Source organism: Rhodnius prolixus, unplaced genomic scaffold (assembly GCF_049639745.1).
Source record: "Rhodnius prolixus isolate KJV_2025 unplaced genomic scaffold, Rpr scaffold_7, whole genome shotgun sequence".
NCBI lineage: Eukaryota > Metazoa > Arthropoda > Insecta > Hemiptera > Reduviidae > Rhodnius > Rhodnius prolixus.
The window spans coordinates 22,656,598-22,681,199 of record NW_027411582.1 but is presented as its reverse complement, the minus strand read 5'-3'; the positions used below and the strand labels follow the sequence as shown (position 1 = coordinate 22,681,199).

At 32.3% G+C, this 24,602-nt stretch overlaps 1 protein-coding gene across 7 annotated transcripts in view; it reads right to left on the bottom strand.

The window, feature by feature from the left end:
* The window catches only part of LOC141447201 (uncharacterized), a 146,223-nt gene that overhangs the window by 29,532 nt on the left and 92,089 nt on the right, over positions 1–24,602 (bottom strand). For all 7 annotated transcript variants that reach the window (XM_074114494.1, XM_074114493.1, XM_074114499.1 and 4 more), the window contains one exon: positions 4,339–4,506. In XM_074114494.1, the coding sequence (XP_073970595.1) occupies positions 4,339–4,429 (91 nt within the window). In that variant the 5' untranslated portion in view covers positions 4,430–4,506. The remainder of the gene's footprint in view (positions 1–4,338; positions 4,507–24,602) is intronic.

Here is a 24,602-nt window from a genome sequence, read left to right as displayed (position 1 = left end):
TGAATGATAGATAAAATGATGAACTCTGACAATATTTGTCATAACTTACATACAGAAAATGTTTTAGAGGAAAAGTAAAGATTGATGGAGACAATGACAGATTATGCAAGAGACAAGACAAAATGAATATCATTCAAACAACAAGCAGTATAAATAGCACTTTAAGGATGACAAAATATATTTGTGGGGTTCTCCTTAATACGTCATTTTTGAAAAGTTAAGTAATAAAAAACGGTTGACTCGGAATCTCCCCCATACTAGACTGTAAAGACAAGAAACTAAACAATGCTACAAACTTAATCGCAAGATTATTTTGAAACGATCAAAACTCAACCTAAATAACAACAGGCATCTTACACCTACTGTTATTGCAAACTATTTGGTAATACTTTATAAAAGTATACTTAGAAAAATTCTTAATGCTCCGATTTACATACCTAACCTCACAAGTCATAATAACCTTAAAATCCCTTTCGTCAATGATCTGGCGAAAAGTTGTTTTCTTAAATTTCATTCCTCTACAGCAGCACATCCTAATCCTGTAATAGGAACACCTATCTTCTACCGCTTTACCAGGTAATCCTCCGAGGAGATTGAAGAGAAGATGGCCTCGCAGATCTACTCTTATCGTGAGAGCAGTTTAATAAGTATTCAACAACAATGGAGTTGGGTGCCTTCTCCACTAAAACAAATCTTGATTTTGTGTTATCATGTACCACACTTACTTGTTGCAGTTTTAAATTTCAATAAAAAATTAAAATAAATAAATAAACCGTAGGTATATTAAAAGTAATAAACATTTTCTCGTAGTTTTCAATGGACTCCCACGCGGAGGTCCCGGGTTCGAATCCAGCAGCTGACCCTTAGATTTTCTCTTCCTAGGAGCTTCTTACAGCTCACTGTCCGGTGATGGACAGTGTTGTCTGTAACGAGAGAACACTGTCCGGAGGCCGGCAGTGCACTGGAAAAAGCTCCGGGCGCTAATGACCTCAGCTGTTGATGCGCCAAAAAAAAAAAAAAAAAAAAAAAAAAAAAAAAAAAAAAAAAAAAAAAAATAATAATAACAGTCTTTATTTACATTTTTATTACATTGGTTTTTCAATATTGAAAGTTTATTAAGTATATGCTTAATTCAACAAGACTTACTCATGGTCATTGACCGTCTGAGGGGTTGTTGTATTTTATATTAGTAACTAAAAAACAAAAATAAAATAATTATACTTAAATATGATAAAGAAATAGAAATAAAAAAAACCCTAATAAATAACCAAAGCAAAGTAAAATAAACAAATCTAATAAAATATAAACAAAATAATTATCTTAATAATTAAACTCTGAAACTAAAAATAACCTGTACTTCCACGCATGAATACAAAAATTTATTAGACCAGCCCAATCTTTTCCATCCAAATATGAAATGAATTCAGCATGGTCTAATGTTTTCTTATTTAAAAATTTTATCCTAAATTCAGACAAAATGGGGCAGGAAGCTACAAAATGGAAAACATCTTCAACCTCATTTTTGTTTGCACAACGATCATAATTCAACCGGCTGATTAAACATATATTTATTCAAATACAGCAGCTCACCCTGTACTTTTAATTAGCCAACCAATATATTCATCGCTTAAATAGAATTAGTTTATGTAAAAACGGTTTTAGATAACAATTTTATTTAGTGAATATTTAGCCTGTCTCTAAATATTTACCGAAGATAAGTAAGATTATTTCGTCTAACCTTTTGTTTTTATAACAATTATTGAGCAAAATGTGGCAGCTCACCCTTTAGAAGTTGAATTGATCCCATTGAGAACTGTTTACTGTAGACATGCAAATGATGTTTTTTCCCCCTCTATAATCACTTTATTATTGTTTTTGTTGGGTGAAAAATAATATTTTCTGAACATTAAATTGAGTTTTATATAAACTAGTGACTGAAGTATGGAGCAGCTACCGAAATATTGAGCGTAGTAATTGGTTTATTATTATTTATCTCATGGCAGGCCGTCAATTGCTAGGCTTTCACTTGAGTTTCAAAATTTGACTTGATGGACTTATCAGTTAATTAATATTAATACTTTTCAATGGTCACTGAAAATATTTATTTTCTTAAGAACGAAGGAGGGCTTTATATTTCGTAAGAACTTTCATGTAATTGCGAAATTGGAAATGAACTGAGAAAGTATAACTACATTACAAAAGCATTTTAAATTTGTTTTAACTAGCAGGAATAAAATACTTGAAAAGATTTAAAAGAAATTCTCTAATTTCTTTTAATATCTCATCCCATACAACACGACATTCTTCTCCGTTCAATGTACCGTACTGCAAACATAATTACGTTTTTTACTCCCCTATCTTTCGTATGATGCGGACAGCCAATCATTTTAACTTAGATTTTTTTGGCACTGATATACAAAATTTTCTAAATAAAGCCAGATGTGAACTATTTCTTTGAGCTATTTGTATTGTATAAATTTGTATAATAAGGTAAAATCAAATGCTAAAGCCTAATTATAAATTAAACCTAAATTATAGACTGAGAACTATTTGTATTGTTTTTTTTTTTTTTTTTTTAATGGTTTAAGGCGCGTCAACATCTAAGGTTATTGGCGCCCGGAGCTTTTTTCCGTGCACTGCCGGCCTCCGGACAGTGTTCTCTCGTTACAGACAACACTGCCCATCACCGGACAGTGAGCTGTAAGAAGCTCCTAGGAAGAGAAAATCTAAGGGTCAGCTGCTGGATTCGAACCCGGGACCTCCGCGTGGGAGTCCAGTATGCTAACCTCATAGCTAATCCCTTCCCTCTTCGTTTTTTTTTTTTTTTTTTTTTTTTTTTTTTTTTTTTTTTTTTTTTGGCGCATCAACAGCTGAGGTTATTAGCGCCTCTAATATCTGTTCTTTCTCGAACATATTACTCCACTACTTGGGATGGCGGTTGTTCTTCTAACCCATGCGCATCCGACGCTGAACCTTGACCAGCAAGGTTAGTGGAGCTCCAGGTAACGAACAATGCCTCCATACATCCCCTCTTACATCATCGACTCAGTCGACGAGTGGGAGGGTGGATACATAGTTGCCATCCCTTACATTTTCCTCATTTCAGGGTTATCTAAACCCTTAGGTATGCCTCTTATCAGTAAGATAAATTAAAATAATTGTAAGTAAATTATCGATGTGCTTCCCTATAGTATATCATGTAGACTCAACTCGTTTATTTCTTGGCCAAAAGGTTATTTGCTCTTGAAGGGAAGTACTTTTATAAATATTCCTTCCCCTGTTAATAGTCCTTAATTCTAACTGGGTGTAGTACTCTTATAAATATTCCTACACCCGCTACAATAGCTATACCTACAACTAAATACTGTACAGTTATACAATCATTCACGCCAATAAATACATTCACGCTAATAAAAACAAACATGCTAATAAATACAAACACGCTAATAAATACATTTATACCAATAAAATTCTTTCACTCTACATTTATAATTATGGTCTCTTTGTTATTATTATTATTGTTGTTTCTGTAAATTGGATTATTGATCCGTTTTTTTTATTTAAAAATAAAATAAAATAGATATAAATATTTCACTTCTTATTCGGACAAGTATAAATTGGAAAAGACTATTGCATAAAATTATTATTTAATCAATGAATAAATGATTTTTTTTAATTAATTTAAACGATAGTTTTTTAAAAACCTAGATGTTGAACCAAATTATGGTCTGTAATTCATTAACAATTAAAAGTAAATTAGTTTAACTTTCTTTACCAAGAAATTACCAGTACAATTTGATTATTTCTACTTTTAGATAGAATAATGTTCTATCGTTAATATAACACTACAAAAAAAAAGTTATAAAAACAAAACGCGAAAAATTATGAAGAATACACAGCTAATATATTATTCTCTTTGCTATTAAAGTTCGAAGTTGGTAAACTATCTTGTTTTTATTTAAAGTTATAACAATAACAATAATAACAACTTCCTAGTAATTGTTTAAATTGTATAAATAATGAAAGCAAATTTGTTGGAATAAACTTAATATTTTCCTTCTAAGTAATTCACACATAACTTTATTCAAGAGATAACTTTTTCTTACTATAGTGGGTACTTTAGCAAGAGTTTGATTTTCATCACCTGAAGTCACAAGTTACTTACACAACTTAGAAACAAAAAAAAATAAGGCAGAATATGAACTTGTAAATGTGACAAAAGATAATGGAAGTTTGAGTTTTATTTTTTCCCCTGCTAGTTGCTTGGTAATGTTATAAATTGTACTTTTAAATATATTTATTTTTTCCTGTCTTTTTTTTTAGGAAAATAAAATTTACCTGGTTCCTCTTCATCCTCATTTGAAGTAAAGTAAGTTGTATTGGGAAGATGGGGTGAAGAATCGTTTATGGGAGGGGGCGAAGGGGCCATATTTCCTCTTCGTCTGTAGTTCAGCTTGGTTTTTCTCCACTTCTTGCTTCACTCACCGATATATTTCCAAACAGCACCTGTAACATTAATATTGTAGGAATAAGTACGAGAATTAATATTTTTTTAAGAAGGAAAATCATCACTTTCTTTAGTCCAAACTACTCAACGACTGTTATATCCTAGCTGAATGTTTTTCAAAGTAATTTCGCTGAAGTGATAGGAGAATTGGCTGAAGATCACCAAAGATTTCACTGCAGAAGACTCCCCAAAAAGTGTCCTTAATAGATGAAAAATAGATTTAATATGGAATATAGCTACTTAATTATTTCTCTTTTAAAGACAGCTAGAAATACTTACACTGAACTCAAAAATGGTTCTCCAAGAAGTTTTCCAGTATTGTAGATTCAAGATGGCGAGGAAGACGATAAAATGGAGTAGCAGAGAGGATATCGTGGATAGCAAAGAAGAAACCTCCCTATATGCTAGTTCCATTTTTTTTTAGGAAGATTTGGTAAATGAATTACTATAATTTCAGAAATTTTTTAGTAAATAAGTGGAAATCTATGTCCACCCTCGTTGATGTTAAGATACTCGTGATTATTTGCAAATGGTTTGAAAACAGGTTCCAAGATACCAATCATATTCCTCATATTTCTAATAATATTATTTTGAACGAAAAGAAGCACAGTTCAGAGATAAGTTCTGTTTAACCTTTAAAGGATCATTTGAAAGAGAACTGCAGTGACTAACTTTTGGACCAATTTTTGGGAAATTTTCCCAGTGTATAAATATTGTATTTTGCAGGAATTTTTCTCATTTTTGAAAAGTCCACATTCCCTTCCACAAAAAAAAAGATGATTTATTTGTTAAGTAAGCTTTGGAATGCGAGAAACACCTTGTTTTTGCCGCATTTTGCTCAAAAATGTCTTTTTTATTGATTTTGAATGTCGAAATTTCATTTTTATCATTTATAAAATACATCGATCTGTCGGAAATTCCATCAGATTCAAAATGCATTCATTGGTTTTGCAAAAATCTGTATTGTTTTTCCATTTATTAGGCTCAACAATGCAAAGAAAAGCCGTTTTTTGACCTGAAAAATTAAAAAAAATCCGCAACGTAAACCGATTTGGTTTTCAGTGGATTTTGGTTAGTTTTGACCCAAATAATAAGGAGAAAGAAAAATTTTTCATGTTAGTGAACTTTTCAATTAAAATCGTTCTAGGCGAACCGTGATATATTAATCACAGTTGTTGGGAAAAATGATCGTAATTGATTAAATTCACATAAACCGTTAAACACAGAATATAAGAATAAGATAAAAAGAATATTTTTCATAAATAATATCAATTAAATTGGCGTTATATTTTAATAATTCAATGATCACAGTTTACTATAAAAAAAAAGAGAGAGAGACAAAAAAATAGATACAAAAAACCTGTACCCACAAATTAAAGAAGCCCCTCCGTATGTGGTAGAAATTCATGATGTTAAACTTTAAATAGCAATTTAAGTTTGATTACTATTTATAGGTTATGTTTTGATAAATAATACAGCAGAATATTTACACAAGTTATGAAGTACACCAACCATTCAGATAAGTTATGAAGAGCTTTGGTTCAGTTTAAGACACTTCAAGAAGTTGTATATCTAAAAGTGTTTATCAAGTGTACTTAAGGTAAAAGCCTGAATATAGTTAACACTAAGTTCAAACTTTTATTGTTGTTATAACAGTACAGCGTTTTGTTGAAACTTCTTTTGTTAATGTTTCCTTTTGCTACCACTACACAGCAGCAGGCTTCACTAAGTCTTCAGTTCTTCTACAATTCTAATAATTTTGCCCACACAGTAAACTGGAATAGTTCAAATTATCATCAGGGAAGTATTTATTTCACCGAAGTTTTCTAAATAATAATAAAACAAACAAAATCAGCGTGTTACACTCGAAGCTCTTATTTTATATTTTCAGTTATTTGAAATTATACAAAGCTGACAATAATAACACCTAAGTGGCTTTTTAATATTTTGTAAAATATAATTTTCTTACTCCGGAATGTTACACATAGTTTTATGAAGAAAAAAAATGCCATTATCTTTGTTTTACTACGGAAGGAGGAATTAAAAACTTTAAATGCACGGTAAGTTTATATACATACATATATACCAAATTGTAGTGAGCACAAAATGCTATTGATTACATATGCAATTAGTCTAAGTGTGTCCCAAGGGATGCTCTTTAATTAAAATATCATACGCACCACACATCCCGTAGCTAGACTGAACAATCGCTTAAGTTTCACGCACCTACCTCATGTAAATATTCACATTATTCTAAGTTCGGTCATTGTGAACAACTTTCAAAACAACACAACAATAATAAAACTTATTGTTATTATTTATTATGCCATTTTATAAAGACAAAATTCAGAGGATTTCTTGCAAACTTTTTAAATTCCCCAGTTACTAATTTATGTAGAAGAAGATTATTGGCCTTCCGTATATCAATGTTACTTAGGGTTGCCAACTGCCCTTTTTTTGGAAAGGACAGTCCCTTTTTTAACACCTGGTTGTCCTTGACCTTTCTTAAATTAGGAAAGGACGCCTTTTGTCATTTTTTCAGATATTGTTCACACAAATCTAATTTATTATATTGTACTTTTGATTTAAGTTCTGACTTCCGAGACTTCTTCATTTGGCGTGTTGTTTTTCTAGTTCTAACTGAACTGAATAGGTCAACAGATTATTGATGTAACGATGAACAAAATGCAAAAAATCGTACTGGATTTGATGATTCTGATTAATTATATTCTTATGGTAGGTGAATTCCTTTCATAATGCCGCTCGCTGTTTTGAGGCCTACAATTTATCAGATATTTCTGCATCAATTTTTAAAATAACCACTATTCATAGCACCTTATATCTTTCGAAAGGTGTTTTTCATGAATAGTGCACGTTTTAAACTTATATAATATTTTTGAGAAAAATGAAGTCGAAAGTTTTTGGAAAAAAACTAGAAACTTGCTATTTCTTATGTTTGGGCCACAAAGTGAAATACTTGATATTATTATTTTGGAATACAAATTAGCTTATTTAAAAAGAAATTTAACCTTCTTTCTAATGAGCTTATTGAAATTGCTTTAGCTTTAGTAGTTTGAGAAATATAGACAAATATTTGCAAAAAAGTAGTAGTACCTTGTAAAAACATAAAATTAAAAATGTCTATAAAACGGAGCCGAATCGAGCCATAGTTTATATAGAATTTTTTGTTGCAAATGATGCCCAGAATCGCCTCCCGCAGTAACGGTAGTCTTAATGCTGAACACCCTGTATATTCCCGGGCCACAAAATCCTGTCGACGGCCCTGTAAGTATCTAATTGTTTTAGGGTGTCTTTTTTTTTTTTGGAACTTTATAGAATTGGCAACCCTAATGTTACTAGGCTATAAAGATGGCCAGATTTGTGTAAAGTGGGGCAATAGTGTGAACTGACGCTATCCGCACATTGAGGAGGCTTAAAAAGTGGTGTAATGCTTCTACTTCTTCTTCATAGTCCATGGATGACATTGGCCAGCTCAAGTTATTGTGCCAAATCCTCTCAAATTTTTCATACTAGTGGCCAGCCACAACAGAAAAATGGTTAACAGCATGGAATGGGTTTGGTAAGATATGATTAGTAGCCGTTGCGGCTAAGATTAAACTACGGGACACATCATTTTACAATTGAAGACAAATTTCCTTTTATTTATAAAAAATGTTTGTAAAAGGTTATGTTATGACGAATGCTTTGGCGGGAATGTCTTGTGCATGTTTACAGCATTGGTAATTAATTTTTTGATTTAGAAATGATTATGGGTGCGTTCCACTAAGCGCTCACAACGATCAAAATGTACCTTCAGCCGTTCCACTTTACGACCGCGGTCGTTGTGGTCGTGGCGAAAACGTCACTAATGACGTCAATATTTTCGCTCACGCGAAGCTCACAACGCCCCACCTTAAAAGCTGGGTCGAAGTGGGCATTCAGAAAGTTGGCGCAATTTTTAAAAGTAAAGATGGCGACCGAAAAAATTATATCAGGTAAATGAAAGTATTATCTCATGTAAATAATTGAATGTGTTTCTCGAAAGTCTAAAAAAAAATAATAAAATGAAAAATTACTTACGTGGCTTAAGTTTTCGCTTTTCACTATTGCGATTTTGTAAAATTGCATTCCACTTTTCATCGGAACTAGATGAAGAACTTTCTAAAGCATTATTACGTTGCATTAATAAATATCCTACTGTTGCCACAAAAGACATTTTAATTTTATTTAAACGTAAATTTTATAAATACTCCACGAAAATTTAATATAAAAAATGGAATTATATATTTTTAATATAAGTCAACTTTACCAATAATTTATAAAGTTTATTATAACTGCTTATAAATGGGGTTAAAATTAAAAAACAACCTCTTCAAGCTTCTGACTTATTTTCGAGGTCGCCATTTGTAATGTTTACATGAACGGTTAAAACGCCCCATAGTCCATTCCACTTGGGTTTTCGATTGTAACACTCGCAAGCAAGTGGTACGGGCAAAATCGCGGTCGTGAGCGTGATCGTTGTGAACGCTTAGTGGAACGCACCCTATGTTAGTTTTAAAAGAATTTTTATTAGGCTTCTAAGTAATATTATCTAGTTAATGCTACGTGTACTTTATGTCTAAGTGTAAAGTGTTAGTGAAAAAGGCACACATTAGTTGTTCAGGCTAGAAATGTTCACCCTTCTATTCATTAAGTAATATAAGAAGTATCATTAAGTGGTTATCGTATAAAATAGTATATTGCATCAATACTGTTGGGTAAATCCGAGCATGTGATGAAATACTGCTCTTACTACATTGTCAAAAAGAAAGAAAAATAAACAATGATAATTATCAAAATAATGATAATAATAATTAATAGTGATAATAATAATCAGTGATTAGCATACAGAATTCCCCCACGGAATTCCCAAGTTCGAATCCTGGTTTCCAGATCTTCTCTATCTAGAAGCTACTTGCAGCACACTGTCCAGTGAAGCAACGATAGAACACTGTTCGGAGATCAGAAGTAAACTGAAAATGCTCCGATCATTTTGTCTCAGAATTTTGATAATTTTTGACCCTTAACTGGTATCCTCAAAATCTCAACTTCAACTGGTATCGTCCGGATCAGCTTTGACCCCGAAACTTTAAATGCACATTACTTTTAAAAGATCATTGTTATAATTAAAGTCGATTTGGTTTCTGTTAGAAAATTTATTTAGCAAACGAAAATGATGAATATTTTGTTAAATTTTTGTTTCATAAGATTAAGATAAACAAAAAAAAAGTTAAAAATGCAAAAGTTGCATTTTTTTTCCAATTTACAAAAAAAAGAAAAACAAAAAATAATATTTACTGAAAAACATTATTTCCTTAAAGTTAGATGTTCATTCCAAGAAAGGAAAAGTCCTAAAGACAAAAAAACATTTTTCCCCATAATTCTGCAAGTACAGTGGAACCTCGCATAACGAGCACCTCTCTTAACGAGTAATTCGCATAACGAGTAAAACAAATTGATTCTTATAGCGAGCGATGTTTCGCATAACGATAGTTTTCTAATGACATTTCGCTGACTGCGCAGTTTTCACTGACTCATCGAAAACTGCGCATTCTTCGATTAGTCATTCCTGTTTACGCATATGCATTTCATATTCTCCACGTATCTAATGCATTGATACAGTCGAAACCGAACTTCACCGAATGAGTGGTGTATAGGGGAAGTCCATGTAATGATATTTGTGTTTATTTTGATATCCCTCTAACAAAATGGCTTCGAAAAGAATTAAAATAACGTTAGAATTGAAACGTAAAATCATTGAGAAACGAGAAAATGGTGTAAATGTGGCTGATCCCCTTTTATTTTAATTTATATAAAAAAATTGTTTCGCTTAACGAGTATTTCGCGTAACGAGTAAGGTTCTGGAACGAATTATGCTCGTTAAGCGAGGTTCGACTGTACTGAATTATCATGATGCGAGTATAACCTACTTGTTTTGTTTTGGTACAAAACACTACCGTTTTGTTGCCAGTAAAAACAAACAATGAAGTTCCGACGGTAGTTTTTTTTTTTTAATTTGGAATTATATAAGAGGGGTTTTCTTTTTTATTTTTTCATAATGTCCCTCGAGTAAGACAAATTTAGCTTTCCAAGTTCGTGGACCAGCTTAACTGAACAGAACCAGTTATCAGCAGTAATATTAAATATTATGTAATACTAGCTGTACCCGTTCACACGTTGCTGTGTTTGAACAAAAAGGCAGTTTTGATACCTCAAACATAATTTATTAATGACCAAATGTATACAATACATCGAAATGAAAATTAACAATAAAATTACCCCTACCTCAGAGTACAGTAGTATCCTTGCAAAGGTAGCATTTCTACATAATGTGAAAAATTCAGTTAATGTTGTTGGCGGTGGTGACATTGCTCTTGCACGTACATTTTCTGATGTAAAATACACACGCTGTCCATTTTCAAGATGTACAGCTAAATGAACAACCGTTGAATATCGTTCATGAATGGAAAATGATATACACGTAATACGCCATACAGCCTCATTGCTACTTATGAAGCGTCCCAGTTGATATTGGGTGACTTCATCGTTAGATGCAGTTGTATTTTCCACTCCAAACACTGCCATATCGCTTCCTTTGTTCACATATTTGTAAATATATTTTCTAGCTTTCACTGAATTGCAGTACCCAACATTTATGTGTGCGTTATACGTTTTTAGTAGTAATGGAGAATATGGTACTACCCAACGATTATCAACGTCAATAGTATTGTTGAGTACTTTTAGTTTAATGGATTTTCCACCATCTTTGGTATAATTTATTCTCGTATTAATAATTGCAAAAAAACTGTTTTTCATGGTTTTCATGGTTACACTTTCAACAAATATTACTAATTAAATGTTATTTTGATATTTTTGGGATATTTGTTCGGGAGCACCTAGAACCCCAACTCTGATTTTAAAAAAACTTTGCAAAAACCTTCCCAGGGATATACCTAATAATTTCCCAAATTTTCACGGCGATTGGATGCATGGTTTTTGAATCTATCGAGTACAAACAAACAAACAGACACATTCATTTTTATATATATAGATTTACTATTTAATATTAAAGAATAATATTAAACAATAGAACAGAAAACCAACACCAAAACAGAAAAATAAAAAATTATTAAGAAAAAAAGTTATAACCTAAATGGTATTGTCGGGTCAAATTTGACCCAAAACCTATATTTTATTTACTTGCACTGCTCAAGAACGACTGATTTGTCTGGTCGATTGTTGGTGAGGATGAAAGAGGAGAATTCAGAGAAGGGGAGATGTTTATAGTTAATTCCTACAAAATGCCACACAAAAGAAAAACGCGCGAGTCCAATTTGACCCGACGATACCCAGTTGAGGGTTAAATAAAAATAAATTTTTCTGCAACCATGTAGGGAAGTTCTCATTACTCAATTAAAATCAGCTGTGTAATGCCCAACTTTACCTCACTAGTGGGGAAAAATTCCCATTAGTGTCACTTACCGCACAAATGAGTGGAAAAACTTTATTGTGCTTCCTTGATATAAGAAGTTTTGTTATTAACATAAATATTTTCTGTAAAACTCTAATAAGCTTATTTAAATTTATTTTATTTAAATAATTAAAAAACGAATATTAAAAAATAAAATAAAAATTGAAAGGAATATAGAAATAAAAATAATACTTTAATAAATAATTAGATATTTTTAATTGTAACAGTTAAAAAGGTTATAGTGTTACCTTATAGAAATTTAAAATGGATTCTAGTGATGCCTGTTTAGAAAACACTCCTCCATCAATAAAAGAAACAGCAGAAAATGTAATAAGTAATGTAAATACGTAAGTAATGTAAATAATTGTAATATAACAATAAATGTTTATAATAAATAAATTACTTTTTGTAGATTGTAAAAATGAAATTTTTAATTTTATTAGTTAATAAATGGTTGCAGAAAAAATATAATATTTAACTCTAGTGTAAAGTATTTTCCACACTTGTTAAATAAATAACTATATAATCATATTAATAAATAATAATAATAATAATAAAATAACCTGTAATGCAGGTTTGTTTACAGGTAAATGGAATTCGGCGCTATATCTAGATATAATTTTAAATATTATTTTTTACTTATAATTCAAATTGATATAATTTTGTTTTGTTTTTTGCGAAAAAATATCCAATATTATTGAATTTCATTGATAGCATTGTCTCCACTTTTTATTAACGCATGGTTTATCTTTAAATTTATAAGTACTTTATAAGATAGTAAATGCTTCTCTAAGAGGTTGTTAGAAAAAGTAAAAAGCAATATGTTACTTAGAAAAGAGTTCGAATGTTTGTTAAAAGTAATATGTATGGTAAAGTATGTCTTAAATCTTGACGACTAGTAGGTCAAGTGAGTTAGTAGTGGCCAACTCACACCATTATACGTACAGTACTGAATAAGTAGAAATAGTAGGTTTTCCGAGTATTTACTAGAGCCTTTAGTAATCCAATTTATACAGACAACATTAGATCAAGTCTTAAATTGACTGGAACGCATAATTGGTTTAGGTTTTGTTTTTATTACGTTGATAGAATTCCATTATATGTACAATTTTCTTACCCAATCTAACTTCGTGGAAACCTTAATGATCTGGAGTTAATACTAAAATGAAAATTTCTTTAAACATACAATGTTTTTAATGAATATAAGATTAATTTTCAAGGCATACCTATGACAAAATAGGGCTTAAATAAAGTTGCAACTCTTGTAAACCTGTAAATTAAGTAATGAGACTGATTTTTTAATTTTTTTTATTCAAAAAGAATTACAATTCTCTATTGTCACCTTCAGAATAACTTCCTTCTGAAGCCACACAGCGCTGGAGACGTTTCTTCCACTCCTCATAGCAGTACTCGAACTCCGATACTGGAATAGCCTTCAGCTGGTCGGTTACAGCCGTTTGAATTGTTTTCGACTGTACCCAAAATGAGTTTCCTTCAGGTGATTTTTTCAACTTCGGGAAGAGAAAAAAGTCACAAAAACTCAAGTCAGGCGAATAAAGAGGCTGAGGAGCCACAGGAATGTTTTTACTAGCCAAAAACTCTGTTTATTGAAATTGCTGTATGACAAGGAGCATTATCGTGATGCAACACCCACTTGTTCTTGATGTTTGGTCTCACACGAGAATGACCCTTTTTCGAAGTTTTTCAAGAACCTCTCGGTAAAAGTGTTGATTGACCGTTTGACCTTGAGGTAGAAACTCTTTGTGGACGATTCCGTGGATATCGAAAAAACAAATCAGCATGCATCTGATCTTCGACTTCGGCCATCCTTGCTTTTTTAGGTCTTGGGGAGTTTTTGGCCAGTAAAAACATTACTGTGGCTCCTCAGCCTCCTTATTCGCCTGACTTGAGTCCTTGTGACTTTTTTTCTCTTCCCGAAGTTGAAAAATCACCTCAAGGAAGCTCATTTTGGGACAGTTGAAAACATTCAAACGGCTGTAACCGACCAGCTGAAGGCTACTCCAGTAACGGAGTTCGAGCACTGCTATGAGGAGTGGAAGAAACGTCTCCAGCGCTGTGTGGCTTCAGAAGGAAGTGACTTCAAAGGTACCTCCTCAGATACAGAGAGCAGTTGATAACCTCCTGGCTAACCTGGCTTGCGAGCCAGAGGTTTCCAATTTTTTTTTTGGTAATTAAACGCAACTCTCCCAAAATTACCAAATAATTATTAAACCTTCTTGTTTGTAACAGATATAAAATTAATTTTTAGCCATTTTGTGTATGCTTGAGAACATCTAAAGCGCTTAACATTTGATTTTTCTTAGAAAAATCACTCGGAAAACGACTTATTTCCCGATATTAAGAAAAATACTAGCTTTACTGCCTTGGCAATATTTTTAGTAGAAAGGGGCTGAAAAAATACATAAAAATGACCTATCGCGTGCTCTTCTTTCTCCGACTAGATAAAGGAGTTAAGGCTCTTGATGACTGAGGAACAGGCCTCGATTGAAGACCTCTTCTTTTGTACAATAAGTAAGAGAATTGGTCTTCTCTTAGGATAAAACATGAATTTAGAAAAATTTTAACCCAAGAACTTCTTGCATTGTGATAAAAGTTCAAGAATAGAAAATGTTGAGCAGTTAAAAGTGTTAAACTTATTATCTTGGTCATTAAATATAATTAGAAATAATATTGTAAATGTAATTAGTTACGTCTCAGTGCTAATTGTTTGTACAAAACATCATTGTAGATATTAAAAACAGTTTAAAACGAACCAACCCTCACAATGTACACAAATAATACTGTATACAACATCTAAAATGTCTTGCTTTACACTCGCTGGTAATGGGTTAAATAATTAAATCTGTAGGAACATCTCATTAGTAATTAACCACTTTTATACGTAACAGATTTACAGTACTGTAATTAACAGTTAACATACATTTTTTTCTGTATTTTATTTGGATAGAATATTTTTGTGTTTCTTGTTAAAAGAAGTAAAGGGAATAACATAATTGTCGTACGGAGTTGGCGACATGTGGGCAGGATGTACCAACTTCACACGTTAGGCAGCAGACTCCGAAGAATGGCCGAACTGTTTTTAGTAGTTTAAGTTGGTAGAACTGTTCACTTGTAGAAAATATTCACCATTAAAGAATAGTGATTTAGAGGGTCATAGCAAAGTAAAAATGGATTTAATTAGGCAGGTAACTTGGAAGAAGGCTCATTAAATAAGATTTCAAAATGGGTTCTAGGCTCATCAATGAATCTTGATGGAGATTATCTCAAATAAAACTTTAAACTTAATCTTGTACTGCTTTACTAAGCTCACTCAGAATTCGACACCCCCCCAAAAAAAAATGGTTTACCAAGTCCAGCGTTTCCCCAACCTGTGGTACGCGAAAAATAATTAATAATGGAGGACATAAAAAATTAAATCATATTAATATCAACGTTTTTCCTATAATTCATAAAAATTATTTTAATTAATAATACTATACAGTAAAGTTGTTAATATGTACAGTAATAAGGTTAGTCTGCCTCAAGATATACGAGAAAATATAATAGCACATTTAACAGGATTAAAATTGTCTTTCATGGAGTATTTTCCAAAACACAAATGATAATTGGGAATTAGAATTGCTCATTAGAATGCTTATATCACAAACCTAATATTTCTATAATAATAACTAGGGAACGGATTCGTATGTATTTACATATTTTTTTCTAGGCAATTTACAGACGTTTTTCAACTAGAAGTATTCATACTGACACTTTTTAAGCCGTTTGAGTCCACTTTTATTTCACATATTTCCACATATTTGGATGTTATCGCATATTTATACATATTTGATTAAAATAAATAAATATTTCTACATATTTAATCAAAATATGTACATATTTTTCATTTTGGGCATATTTTCATAACTGGGAGGTGGTTGACAGGAACTGTGAACCACAGACTGTAGGGCTGTGAATCACAGTGGGTACAATGGTTATTGTAATTTACACAGAATGCTGCTAAACAGTGACGGGCACTTGTTAGTTCTTTGAAGAACGAAAAAGTTCTTTTGTTTTTCTCTGATGCTGCCCCCAACATGGTCAAGGCTGGGCAATCTATTCAGGTATTTTATCCTAAGATAATTCATGTGACGTGTATTGCTCATGCCTTGCATCGAGTAGCAGAAACTGTCCGATCTTTGTTCAGTGACGTAGATTCCTTAATCTCCTCGGTTAAAAAAGTGTTCTTAAAAGCACCAAGTCGCATTAAAATGCTAAAAGATCTCTATCCAGACTTGTGCCTTCCACCAGAACCAATATTGACAAGATGGGGTACTTGGCTGGAAGCAGCTCAGTATTACTATGAAAACTACAATAAAATCAAGAATGTCCTTTCACATCTCGAAGACGAAGCAGTAGCGATAAATACAGCCAAGTCTTTGTTCGAGAAACCTAATTTAAGGAACGACCTTGCATTCATTTCTGACAATTGCGTATTTCTTGCACAAGCCATTACCCAACTTGAGTCCCAAAATGTTCGACTGACAGAAAACGTGCCCAACGTTAAAAAAGTAATCGAAAAGGTGGAAGGAATACCTGGGAGTAAGGGAGATCTGATCAGATCAAAACTGGTAGAAGTACTGAGCAAGAACGAAGGGTGGGAGACCATCTGCCAGATTTCTGATATTATCAGTAGAACAGAAGTCACCTCAGAACATCGTGTACCCTTTACAACCAACGAGATAACTTCTTTCAGCAAGGCACCTATAACATCTGCAGATGTTGAACGATCTTTTAGTCGTTACAAGTCCATCTTACGTCACTTTACGTTCCAACATTTGAAATTTCATGTGGTTGCAAACAATTTCGAAGAGTGAAGTTTTCAAAATTGAAAATTTAACACATCTTTTTATAAATTGTAAAAATGTTCTTTTCTTGTATAAATAATTATAACTTGCCCCCCCCCAAAAAAATTCCATTTTCATAAAAAAAAATGTCCATTTTACTTAAATATTCCAGAAAATATTTTAAGAAAATCACATATTTTCCACATAATTGACGAAAATAAATGCATATTTTAATTAAATATTTGGCATTTTTAAATACATAAAAATCCGTTCCTTAATAATAACATTTGCACTTAACTGATTTAAATAAAGTAAATAACATTGTTTAATATATTTTGAATTATCAAATATAATATTAATATTGTTAGTCAACAATATTTAGATAAATTAATTTCTTTTCAAGTTATAACAATTATTTTTGAAATAAGATTGGGGTGGCCGCCCTGATGTTATTAAATTTAAAATCAATAACGTAATTTATACAATCAAACCCCAAAGATCATTGTTTAATGTGTAATATGAACGAGCCGGAAACATTAATTATTTATCAGCAGCCCAGTCTATGAAAGTTTTAGAATCCCACTCCATATAAACAAATATAGAGAAGAACTTTGTAAATTAATTATTAATTTTGAAGAGAAAAATATGAACGCTGTTTTTAATTGTTTAAAAAAAGTTTGTAAACTAAGATCTTACACTTTACAAAATTTATAAAGTGAACCTGAACTTGAACTCCTTTGTAACAGATACGTTTTATCTCTATACAAATAAAGATAATAGTAATACTCGGAATAACAAATATCACTAAATACAATCATTTTTACGAAGTGGTACAATTTACCATGATGTAGTACCAACTGTTACGCGAGCCAAAAAAGGTTGGGAATCGCTGACCTAATCTATGTTTGATAAAACTTACAACATAAGTAAATTTCATCTATTAATTATTTTACTCGTATATCATAGTTTTTTTTCTCTCAATTATCCAATAAGACTCCCTCTAACGTTCCAAATAAGTTCGTTAGAGAATCTAGAACATTTTAATTTTCGATAGCTTCTATGTTTATGAGGCACATTTAAGTAATGGACTTTAACTGAGTCTGGAGCAACTGGACTGCATAGTCCTTCAGCAAAGTGCTGGACTTCTGTTTATGCTACCTCAACCAATCGGATTGCGTTTTTTAAATTTTTGACCACTTTCAGCAACAATATAATTAGAATAAAAAAGGTAACAAGACTCCGGTGAATTATCATTCCTGGTAGAAGGATATCTTCGTCTTCAAATACGAAGTTTGGATTTTATAATGTACATAAACGAGGTGTGGCTTTTAAATAACGAGACAATTGCTGTAAAACATTTTATTTTAAAATTTATACATATTTAGTTATTATCACCTTCAATATACATTCCTCCCCTATCCCTACAACGCACCATGCGAATTTACCATTGTTCGAAACAGTGCTGGAAGTCTTTTTCTGTCAGCTCCTGCATGACGCGTGCCGCTTTTTCTTTCACAGCTTCAACGGACTGAAATTGTGTTCATTTTTAATGCAGATTTGACTTTGGGGGAACAGATAATAGTCACATGGGGCGAGGTGAGGCGAATAAGGCGGTTGGCCTAAAACTGAGATGTTGTACTTGGCTAGAAACTGTTCTTGACAGACAATGCAGTGTGAGCCGTGCGCCGGTTGTCTTGATGGAGAACCCCGTGACTTGTTCTTCCACAAATCGGGTCGTTTTTTTTCCTTACTCTTTCACCGGAGTTGAGCAAGCACCTCACCGGTAGTAATGTTGATTAATTATAATCGATATTTTCATCCGTTTTGGACGTGGAAGGGCGACCCGGGCGTGGTCATCATCTCAGACATCTTCTCGGCCATCTTGGAAACGCTTGAACCACTCAAAAACTTGCGCACTTAATTGAAATTCATCGCCATAAACTTCTTTTAATAAAAGATAAGTTTCAGTAGCAGTTTTACCAAGTTTTGATACAGATTTCTCTACAAACACGGTGAGACGCTACAATCGAAAGAGAAGGCTTTACGCTGCACAGCTGTGCAGGTCGTTAAGATTTGGCGCATGCATAGTTCTGTCTGTAGCAGCATCAGTCTCGTTATTTAATAGCCACACCTTTTACAATTCATGTTCTCCCTTCTTCATTTTATTTTTATTCAAACTAACACTGAAAACTTTTTTCCTCCTTCCCAGTTCAGTAGATACCAAAACATTTTATTTAATCTTCCACTAAACCCAAAAGATCGCATTATGTCCTCTTTAGAACAGTAAATGAACGTAATAACTAGAATAAAAGACAGGTAATAAATTAGGGACATAAATTCATATTAGTTTGCACAACGTGTGGAAGTAATTTGTCGTCAGGGAAACAAAAGTGTGACACCTTAATTCACTCGCTTGTTACTTTGCTGACAAGATAAAACTCTCTTTTACAAATAATAATTATTACATTTCTCCTAAAAGTAAATATAATTCTTGGTGGCAGAATTTAAATTCATCATTTTGAAATTATGGCTTATTACTAATCATCTATATTTACTTTACTTTTAGAACGCGAATTAGTACATTTCTCCTAAAAGTAAATATAATTCTTGGTGGCAGAATTTAAATTCATCATTTTGAAATTATGGCTTATTACTAATCATCTATATTTACTTTACTTTTAGAACGCGAATTAGTACATTTCTCCTAAAAGTAAATATAATTCTTGGTGGCAGAATTTAAATTCATCATTTTGAAATTATGGCTTATTACTAATCATCTATATTTACTTTACTTTTAGAACGCGAATTAGTACATTTCTCCTAAAAGTAAATATAATTCTTGGTGGCAGAATTTAAATTCATCATTTTGAAATTATGGCTTATTACTAATCATCTATATTTACTTTACTTTTAGAACGCGAATTAGTACATTTCTCCTAAAAGTAAATATAATTCTTGGTGGCAGAATTTAAATTCATCATTTTGAAATTATGGCTTATTACTAATCATCTATATTTACTTTACTTTTAGAACGCGAATTAGTACATTTTTTTTATTCTGTTTTTACCAAAAAGGTGTTCAGAAGGAGTTGCATACACAAATCCTTTTATAAACAAATAATACAAGATAAAAATTAAACATAACTTAAGTAAAGAAAATAATACAATAAATTATATAATGTAGAAATAATCATAACATATAAAAATTAACCTTCTAAATTAAATTGTAACTTAAATACTTCAGCATTACACTATAACTTATATTAGTCATTAAGTATGGATCAGCGCAACATTACTACATTTATGATATCACGGTTCGCCTAGAACGATTTTAATTGAAAAGTTCACGAACATGAAAATTTTTTCTTTCTCCTTATTATTTGGGTCAAAACTAACCAAAATCCACTGAAAACCAAATCGGTTTACGTTGCGGATTTTTTTTTTTTAATTTTCAGGTCAAAAACGGCTTTTTTTTTGCATTGTTAGGCCTAATAAATGGAAAAACAATACAGATTTTTGCAAAACCAATGCATGCATTTTGAAGCTGAGGGAATTTTCGACAGATCGATGTATTTTATAAATGATAAAAATGAAATTTCGACATTCAAAATCAATAAAAAAGACATTTTTGGGCAAAATGCGGCAAAAACAAGGTGTTTCTCGCATTTCAAAGCTTACTTAACAAATAAATCATCGTTTTTTTTGTGGAAGGGAATGGGACTTTTCAAAAATGAGAAAAATTCCTGCAAAATACAATATTTATACACTGGGAAAAGGGAAATTTTCCTATTCAAATTCATTTAATGAAACTTTTTGGATTAAAAGAGCCCAAATAATTTTTTATCTCATTGCAGGGCTTAGTAGTTGTTCCTCTCTGCTAATTGTGGTTGGGATGGATAATTGGGGAAGATATTTTAATCTAATACATTCATAAATGGGACACGTAATAAACAAATGAAATAAGTCTTCATTTTCATGGAGATTACAAAGAGTACAGAGTAGGTTAGGATTTATTAGGTAGGCTATTGCTTTATGGATGATTTTAATGGAGAAATTACTGCAAGTTCTATGTTGGAACAACATACTAGTCACAGGAAATGGTAGAGAAAGTAGAAGATAATTTTGAACATCCGAAGTATTTAGAGGGATATTTCTATAATAAATGCTATAATTTGAGGAATATAGTCTGGCTACGTCAGTGTTGTGTAAGTTGGCTTCATACGATGGAAAAATTGTATTTAGATTAATTAGTACATATTAATAATTGTACTCCGATATGCTTTAGCTTCTATAAAAATCTCTGCAGCCTTCTTCCCTCTTTAGAAAACAGCGTTTTCAGATGGCTTCAGGAAACTAAGTATGAGGTAATGGAAAACTACCAAGAAGTTGGGGAAGTTTCTACGTACGAGAGTCGTTTGAAAAGTCCGTGCAAAGTCAGAGAGATAGCACTACTGGCGCGTATCGAGGTTATGTTTAGTTAGTAGCATCTCTTGGAAGTACACACACCAAGTTTCAGCCAGATCGGTCTATTTCTTTGTGTTTGGCATTCGTTTGAATCGAGGAAGTCGAGTGATTTTCTCACGCTTGACCAAAAACGAAATCGCGTGAAGTGTTGCAAGGACAGTTTGCAGCTGTTCCAGAAGAATCCGCAGGACTTTAAGCGTCGTTTCGTCACTGTGGATGAAACATGGATACATCACTACACTCCTGAGACCAATGAACAATCTAAACAATGGGTTAGCAAGGGGGAATCTGCGCCAAAAAAGGCGAAGACCATTCCTTCGGCCGGAAAGATTATGGCGACTGTCTTTTGGGATTCGCAAGGAATAATCCTCATCGACTATCTGGAAAAGGGTAAAACTATTACAGGTGCATATTATTCATCGTTATTGGACCGTTTGAAAACCGAGCTGCAAGAAAAACGCTCACGATTGGCCCACAAAAAAGTCCTTTTCCATCACGACAACGCACCAGCTCACACCTCAGCAGTTGTGGTCGCAAAATTAATGGAAATAGGGTTCCAACTCGTTTCACATCCCCCCTATTCTCCAGACTTGGCTCCCTCGGACTACTATTTGTTCCCCAATATGAAGAAATGGCTGGCGGGAAAAAGATTTTGGTAGCAAAATTAATTATTATAGCCTTTAAAACACATTGGAACGTTTCTTTGCCAAAAAAAACAACTCTTATTTTAACCAACTAAACACGAATGTTTTACAGGAAACTGACCAGCTAATGGCATTCAAAACAAATTATCCCAAACTGTGTTATTAGATTTTGATAATTACATGAAGAATTTAGAATTAAGAAGCCTACACAAGCCTAGTTTTTAACCCTTTCAAAACATTTTTGTAAAACAGATAATCATAATTACTATTATTATTTTTTTACTTCTTTTAGACCTAATTTTATTATAATCATTATTATTATATTATTATCCATTAATAACTAGGCCTATTAAAGAATTTTATCTTTAAAAAAAACTATAATTTTTCAGCTCAAACTTTCCCATTTTTTAATTTTATTTTTCAGCTTATTTATCATAACTCTACTTGTAAACACATCTTCATAGCAAGCCTCTTTGTATGGAGGTATTCCCCAAGAATAGATAGATAATAAATAAAAGGTTATTGGAGCATGATAAAACTATGACCAGTTTTATGTCTAAACGTACTAAAAACTCGCAATAAATAGTTATTTATTTAACAAGTGTGGAAAGTAATACTTTTCCTCACGCGAGGCCGGGTTTGCACGCACGAGCGAGCGAAGCGAGGCGAGTACAGGTGCAAATTGCCAAGTGTGAGGAAAATACTTTACACTCGAGTTAAATATTATATTTTCTCTGCAACCATTTATTAACTAATAAAATTAAAAATTTCATTTTTACAGTCTACAAAAAGTAATTTATTTATTATAAACATTTATTGTTATATTACAATTATTTACATTACTTACGTATTTACATTACTTATTACATTTTCTGCTGTTTCTTTTATTGATGGAGGAGTGTTTTCTAAACAGGCATCACTAGAATCCATTTTAAATTTCTATAAGGTAACACTATAACCTTTTTAACTGTTATAATTAAAAATATCTAATTATTTATTAAAGTATTATTTTTATTTCTATATTCCTTTCAATTTTTATTTTATTTTTTAATATTCGTTTTTTAATTATTTAGTTACGTTAAATAAGCTTATTAAAGTTTTACAGAAAATATTTATATTAATAACAAAACTTCTTATATCAAGGAAGCACAATAAAGTTTTTCCACTCACTAGTGAGGAAAACGACACTAATGGGAATTTTTCCCCACTAGTGAGGTAAAGTTGGGCATTACACAGCTGATTTTAATTGAGTAATGAGAACTTCCCTACATGGTTGCAGAAAAAAGTTGTTTATTCTAACTACTGTAAGATGAGCCTGACAGAAAAAGACTACCTCCAAAAAAGGCGAAACTATCTTCTTATTTCGAAAAAGAAAATTTAAGTTTTCACCAAGAGGAGATATTCTGTTATGAAAATGTGATATTTACGAATTCTTTAACTAATTACGAGGGGCACTATTTATATTTTGAGCCTAATAATAAAAAAAAACAGTAATTTGTCATTGAAAATGACTTTATTGTTTTTCAAAATATTCTCCTTTATGATCTATACTCTTCTGCATGCGTTCGAACCACTTGTCAAAGCATTTTTTCCATTCCGCTTGAGACTCCTCCAAAACATGGTTTTTGAATGCATCAACGGCTTCTTCTGCCGACAAAAATCGTTGTCCACGTAATTTATTCTTGACGTTCGGAAACAAAAAGAAGTCATTTGGTGCCAAATCAGGACTGTACGGCGGATGACCCATTAATTCGATTTTTTGAGTGCTCAAATAGTCGATTGTTAGACGAGATGTGTGACAGCTGGCATTGTCTTGATGAAGAATGATCCGACGGCGTTTGTTTGTTTTCCTTATTTCATCGAAGACTTCCGGCAAACAAAATGGTTGTGTACCATTCAGAATTGACCGTTCTACGTTCCTCTAAAGGCACTGTTGCCACATGACCAGTTTTTCCGAAAAAAACAGGCGACCATTTGTTTCGAAGTGTTTTGAGCGCGAACAACTTTTGTTGGATTTGGTTCATCTTGAAACACCCATACAGTTGACTGCTGTTTAGTTACCGGCTAATACGCATATATCCATGATTCGTCACCTGTTACAATCTTATACACACCTTTTGAAGCACCGCCATTGTATTTCTTAAGCATTCGTTTGCTACCAATCGACACGAGCATCTTTTTGAGATTTTGTCAGATTTTAGTGGGATCCAACGAGAACAAACCTTTTTCATGGCTAAATGATCATGCTATATTTTATATATGCTGGTGGAACTAATGCCTAAGGTTGCCTCAATCTCACAGTATGTCACATGACGGATCTTGCATTATTAGTTTTTGCACAGCATCAATGTTTTCTCGACACAACAACTGATTTTGGACGACCTTCACGACCACGATTGAATTCGTTATACCAGCCGTTTCACAGTGGCAAAGGATGGGGGCTTTATCGCCAAAAGTGGGAAGTAAGTTGATCGATGCACTCCTGTCTTGATAATCCACGTCGAAAGTTGTAATAAATCATTGCACTTTAAATTTTCACGAGTTAATTCCCATTTTTTCGCTAAGACACAATTTTCAAGTGAAAATTGCGCTCATCAAATAACAAAACGGTTTGAAGAAGGTTATGGTCAA